General features: G+C 49.6%; 1 protein-coding gene and 1 non-coding gene across 2 annotated transcripts; both read left to right on the top strand.

The window, feature by feature from the left end:
- Positions 1–854: 854 nt before the first annotated feature.
- Positions 855–4,895, top strand: RPL39 (ribosomal protein L39). Its single transcript, XM_040467939.1, has 3 exons — positions 855–984; positions 2,944–3,047; positions 4,664–4,895. The coding sequence occupies exons 1-3, from the start codon at positions 982–984 to the stop codon at positions 4,710–4,712; spliced, it is 156 nt and encodes a 51-aa protein (XP_040323873.1). The 5' UTR covers positions 855–981; the 3' UTR covers positions 4,713–4,895.
- LOC121025496 (small nucleolar RNA SNORA69) lies at positions 3,892–4,023 on the top strand. The gene has a single exon (XR_005788078.1). It is a non-coding gene; the product is annotated as a small nucleolar RNA SNORA69 (small nucleolar RNA).
- Positions 4,896–6,380: the final 1,485 nt, after the last annotated feature.

The following is a 6,380-nucleotide window of genomic DNA, read 5'->3' as shown; positions in this document are numbered from 1 at the left end:
AGTCGGTTAAGCGTCCGACTTCAGCCAGGTCACGATCTCGCGGTCCGTGAGTTCGAGCCCCGCGTCGGGCTCTGGGCTGACGGCTCAGAGCCTGGAGCCTGTTTCCGATTCTGTGTCTCCCTCTCTCTCTGCCCCTCCCCCGTTCATGCTCTGTCTCTCTCTGTCCCAAAAATAAATAAACGTTGAAAAAAAATTAAAAAAAAAATAAATGTGGAGAAGAAAAACATGGAATCGGGGATCATCAACATCCAAAACGCATGTCATTAATTCCTATGCATTTTGCAAAGCAGGCTAAAAGTCCGTCTGGGATTCCTAGTAGCCAAGGAAAAGGTTATCTCGAAATTTCTCAGCTTAGACCTTGATTAGCAGCAACCTCTTGCCTAGACCTCCCGGACCCACCCAGTGCAGCCCTCGCCACCCTCCCTTGCTTTCTCCAACACCACCATCCCTTCCCGTCCAGCACGGCCCAGCCAGCTCGAAACCATGCTAGAGGTCGAGATAAGACCGAGATGCGCATCGCCAGGCCACCCCGGCGAAGGTTAACCCTCGGCGCTCTGCTTCCTAAACCCAGGACCGAAGTCCCTTGCACTCGGACGTGACGTATCCCCCACCCGCCCTTGGAGTTAGCCCCGCCCAATCTGCGCTCTCTGCCCTCGCAAGGGTTACCACTTCGCCTTTTACCACGGCCTGTGCGCCTCACCCACGAAGCAGGGTGCCCTGCTCCCGAGGGCCCCACTTACGGAAGTGGCGTAAAACGAATTCCATTTCGCATGGACAAGCGCGGTTTGCCGAGTTCCCATGAGAGCGCGCACGCGCGCGCGTGCGGGGCTGAGGCAGAAAGGGCGGCCAGAGACGGCCATCGGCCAATGGCAGCGGCTTCCAAGCTCCGCCTCCGGCACCGTCTTCTAAATACGTCTTTCCGCCCGCTTCCTTCTTTCCCTTCTTCGCCATCCTTGTGTGCGCCGCTGGTCGTTTCTCGCCATGGTGAGTTTATCCGTAACCATCGGCCCCGGGGTGCTTTCGCGAGACTTGAGGCTTCCGCGATTTCGCAGGCACCGCACGCTGTATCGAGGTGCTGGGGCCTTTTAAAGGCTTTTTCTAGAGAAGGCCGAGTTTGACCGTGGCTCCAGCTACAGGCCTGGCGGGAAACTAGCAAGTGATGGAGAACCTAAGGGGGGGGGGGGGTGGCGCTTTGTGCTCCAGGCCGCTGCCCAGGCTAGCAGGGGTTCCCCCTGCCCTTCGCCCTTCTGGAGCGAACTGTGATTCTGGGACAGGGAGAGAAGTGGGGGGATCCACTCCAGAAAACGTGGCCCGACCTTGGGGCACGTGGGACGTGCCAGGCATCGAGAAGGGAATGTGGTCAGCTGGCTTACGGAAACTTTTTAAGTTGGCTGCCGGCTGCATAGCAAACTAGGCGCTTACAGGACTTTTAATTCTTTGTTCGAGGATTTAAGTATCTCCCCCGTGGAAGCACCTGGAAGAAGGGGTGCTCTAGTGTGAATCTATATGCCATTAGGGCGTTCAACCTAAAATGCCAACCGAGGACAATTATGGTCGTGGATTGTAACCTGTGATAGGTTTCTTAGAACATAAAATTGCCTTCTGCTTCTAGGTGTGGAGAGAGAGGATCGGTAACTGGTTGTTTCAGTTGACAGAAAATTTACAACTGCTACCGTGAGCTGGGAGAGAGGAGTGTAGTCCTTGCCTTCTTTGTAATGGCCCCTGTTATGCAAGGGTGTGTTGGACCACGTTGGCCAGACTCGAGACTACCACTCCTGCCATTTCCAGATTGTTCTGCATTCTGAGGGCGGAGTGGTTGGGGTTGGACTTAGATGACCCAAGTACTTAAAGCCAAAAACGCAATGAGAAATTGGGAAAGTCATCCTTGAAAATTATGTGTTAAGTACAGTTAGAATTAATACCAAAATGGTCAGTGGGTTAGAATAGATTTATTGACGGTCAAGGATTTTGTGTATATCTTAATTACTCTTGGGATGACCCTTGAAATTAGGTACCTGTTGTACATAGTGCACTGAGACTAGTTGGCTTGCAAGTGACAGATTGTTCTGGGTGACCAAAAGCTTGTGTCCTTGGGGCCCCTGGATAACTCAGTGGGTTGGGCGGCCAGCTACAGCTCAGGTCATGATCTCGCGGTCTGTGAGTTCGAGCCCCATGTCGGGCTCTGTGCTGAGAGCTGGGAGCCTGGAGCCTGCTTCCGATTCTGTGTCTCCCTCTCTCTTTGCCCCTTCCTTGCTTGTTCTCTGTCTCTCTCTCAAAAATAATAATAAACAATTAAAAAAATTTTTTTAAAAAGCTTGTGTTCTTTTGTGAAAACCAAGTTCCTCAGCTATCCCCAGTGGTCCTCTGGGTCCTGGGTGACAGCAGGGAAGAGTGGAAGGCACCCTAGCCTTGGAGCATAGATGACCTGAGCTTGAATCCCAGCTCTGCACATTAATACTCTGATTTGGGGTAGGTTACTTACTTTTCTGACTCTTGGTGATTTTTATTTGAACAGTGGGAATTACATATCTGCCTCTAGAAATTGTAAGAAGCAGCACAAAGGGCGTGATGGATGGGTTTAGCATTGAGAAGGTGGTTTTTGGTATAGATAAAGCATTCAAATGTTTGTGGATTGAAGGAGTTCCTGACTTTGAATCTTTTGAGCAAGCTCTGGTGTTGCTGTCTAAATTGATAACCTTTTTGGGGCGCCTGGGTGGTTCAGTCAGTTAAGTGTCTGACTTGACTTTGGCTCAGGTCATGATCTCGCCGTTCATATGAGTTTGAGCCCCGCATCAGGCTCTGTGCTGACAGCTCGGAACCTGGAGCCTGCTTCAGATTCTGTGTCTCTCTTTCTCTCTCCCCCTGCCATGCTCATGCTCTGCCTCTCTCAAAAATAAATAAAATATTTTGAAAAAATTTTAATTGGTTACCTTTTCTTCCCAGTCTTCTCACAAGACTTTCAGGATCAAGCGATTCCTGGCCAAGAAACAAAAGCAGAATCGTCCCATTCCCCAGTGGATTCGGATGAAAACTGGTAATAAAATCAGGTAAGGGACCCCCCCCCCACACACACCCCGCCCTATAATCACCTGCGTCTTTTGTGGGGTTGTTGTTTTGTTTTAATGTGCTTCCTCTGTGTTTCTGGACAGAAACCCAGCCCACCTCTGGGACTAAGGGCAGACACTCCAATATTTGTTAATTTCCTGTTGTCTTTAGTCTGAGCCAGAACGTAAAGTGGAAGGCTGTCTTGTTGCTCGCCTAGTCCATCTTGGAGGTGTTTATCTTTTCTAAAAGATTGGAAGATTGCCCTCTACTGCAGAAGTAGTTGAATTGATGGTTTTGGAAAAAAGATGGAATTGCTAGAATTGCGACAGAAGGCCTCTGGGGTCATCTAAGCTAACAGGCAAAGCAGGCTCCATGCCCTCAGTGCAGAGAGAGAGAGGGAGAGAGGGAATCCCAAGCAAGTTCGACACTGTCCGTGTGGAGCCCGATGCGGGGCTTGAACTCAGGAACCCGGAGATCATGACCTGAGCCAAAATCAAGAGTCACTTAACCAGCTGAGCCACCCAGGCACTGCCCTCGTACAACACTGAGAAAAGAGCATTGAGCCTCTTGGCGAAGTGGTTACTTGGGCAGGTCAGCCCTTCTACAAGCTTGCTGCAGTTCCGTTGAGAACACTGGACATCCATAGTAAAGCCCGTTTTTAATGGATTGACATGAACATCGGTTTCTCTGTCCTATCCCCACCTGGTGGTGGGGCCTGCTGTTACGGGTTATTGTGAGGAGTGAAAGAAATGTATATTTCAGAGTATATACACTTGGCCCAGAGAACTGACACAATTGAAGGATTTTTCTCATCCCTCAGCTGCCTTGCAACTTTTAAAGTGTGTTAAAGCAGGTTGCAATTACAGTGCTTCGTTTTGTGGAAGTACTGACATTATCCTGCTGAAAGAAAAACAGTGTTGATCGTTTTTGATTTTGCCTCTCTGAGGGTAAAATCAGGACAGATTGACATGGACAATTCTGAGGAGCTTTCACTCTGCAAGTCACTTGCTTTGATACTGAAATGATTGGGGGTGTTAACCTATTGGAAAGATTCTGCAGATGCTGTTTTGATGTTTTGAAAGACGGGAGGTTCGAAAATAAAGATGTCTGGGTCTCCCCGGGGAGGTTGAATCACAAGTAGGTGTGCGTACTCTTGGGAGGGGAAAGAACTTCCCCACTAGTCCAGTCTCAAGAACCAGTGTGTTTTCTTGGCCTGGAATCCTTTGGAGAGGCAAAAATTTGATGTGACTAGTTCTTTTTTTTTTTTTTTTTTTTCCAACGTTTATTTATTTTTGGGACAGAGAGAGACAGAGCATGAACGGGGGAGGGGCAGAGAGAGAGGGAGACACAGAATCGGAAACAGGCTCCAGGCTCTGAGCCATCAGCCCAGAGCCCGACGCGGGGCTCGAACTCCCGGACCGCGAGATCGTGACCTGGCTGAAGTCGGACGCTTAACCGACTGCGCCACCCAGGCGCCCCGTGATGTGACTAGTTCTTAAACACATCTAGCAATTCACTTTTTACTCTCCAAAGAGCTCCAAACGTGTTAACGGGAAGGAAAACTAGGAGCCTGTTGACGTCAGACTGCCTTTGTAACGCGCAGTTTCCTTCTGTGCAGATACAACTCCAAGAGGCGGCATTGGAGAAGAACGAAGCTGGGTCTGTAAGGGATCGAACATGAGATGGCACACGTTTATGCCGCCTGAAAGTCATACGTTTCTATTCCATCACCTCCCTGCTGCCTGACCGGTAGATGTGTTTTATCAGGAAATTGACTTTTCTCTGTTATGATGCTTCTTCTGCTCCTGTAGGTTGGTTCAGTAATAAACCTGTGAGACCTTTTGGTTGAACTGCTGTTGTGTTCTGATTTGTGAAGGACTGACTTCCTCCTCCTGTCAGATCTCCCATAGCGCTGTCCGGTAGAACTTTCTGTAGTGATAGAAATGTCCTTTGACTACTGAGTGTTGGAAGACGTGTGGCTAGTTTGAGTGAAGAGCTGATTTTTTTTTCAATGTGTAAATTATTTTTGAGAGGGGGAGGGTGACACGGAATGTGAAGCAGGCTCCAGGCTCTGAGCTGTCAGCACAGAGCCCGATGCGGGGCTCGAACCCACAGATCGCAAGACGGTGACCCGGGCTGAAGTCAGACGCTTCACCAACTGAGCTACCCAGGCGCCCCAGGAACTGGTTTTTAAATTTTCATTTAATTGTAATTAAAAAACTCCATGTGGCTAATGGCTCTTAACGCCTTATGGGAAGTGAATATTTGAGGTAGCACATTCTTTTTTTTTTTTTTAAGTAGGTTTCATGCCTGGCGTGGAGCCCAACACAGGGCCCAAACTCGGGACTCTGAGATCAAGAATGGAACTTAAGGGGCCCCTGGGTGGCGCAGTCGGTTAAGCGTCCAACTTCAGCCAGGTCACGATCTCGCAGTCTGTGAGTTCGAGCCCCGCGTCAGGCTCTGGGCTGATGGCTCAGAGCCTGGAGCCTGTTTCCGATTCTGTGTCTCCCTCTCTCTCTGCCCCTCCCCTGCTCATGCTCTGTCTCTCTCTCTCTCTGTCAAAAATAAATAAAACACTAAAAAAAAATTTTTAACAAACAATACATATATTTCATAACCCATTAATAGGTTGCATCCACAGTTTGAAAAACATTGATCCAGTCAAGGAAACAGACACACAGACAATTAATTTTCATACAGTGTTATAAGTGCAATGACAGAGAAGTATTCCTAGGGGCCAAGGGAAGTATTCTGAACTCACATTTACTTTGTTAAAAAATTGTTATTTATATTTGAGAGAGGGAGAGACAGAGCGTGAGTGGGGAGAGGCAGGGAGAGACTGAGACAGAATCCGAAGCAGGCTCCAGGCTCTGAGCTATCAGCACAGAGCCTGATGCAGGGCTCGAACCCATGAGCTGTGAGACCATGACCTAAGCTGAAGTCCAACGCCCAACCGACTGAGCCACCCAGGCGCCCCTCTTCCTGAGTCTTTTGGGCCTTGATTGCTTTCAGCTTGAACGAATCCGCATGCGAAAGTGGCACATCTTGGGGTGATTGTTGTGAACCCCGACGCTCACATGCTGAGCACCTTGGCGCTCCTCGGTCTGTTCCTCTGCACGTGGCATCTCATCCTCCAGGGCCTCTCCGTGTAGCCTGGGCTTCTCGCAGCGTGGTGATCTCAGGGCAGCTGACTGCTTGCATGGCATCTGGCTTGACTGAACGTTCCAAGAAATAGGAACTGGAAGCCGCTGCCGGTTTCTTCCGACCTAAGCCCTGAAACTGGCATGTTCATGGGCACACAGACTGTGCAGTCGCACGGGGCACTGCTAAGTTCA

This window comes from Herpailurus yagouaroundi, unplaced genomic scaffold (genome assembly GCF_014898765.1).
Source record: "Herpailurus yagouaroundi ecotype Mexico unplaced genomic scaffold, PumYag 67641, whole genome shotgun sequence".
In the NCBI taxonomy this organism is placed as follows: Eukaryota; Metazoa; Chordata; class Mammalia; order Carnivora; family Felidae; genus Herpailurus; species Herpailurus yagouaroundi.
The sequence above is the reverse complement of the archived record's forward strand: the minus strand, read 5'-3'. Positions and strand labels throughout refer to the sequence as shown.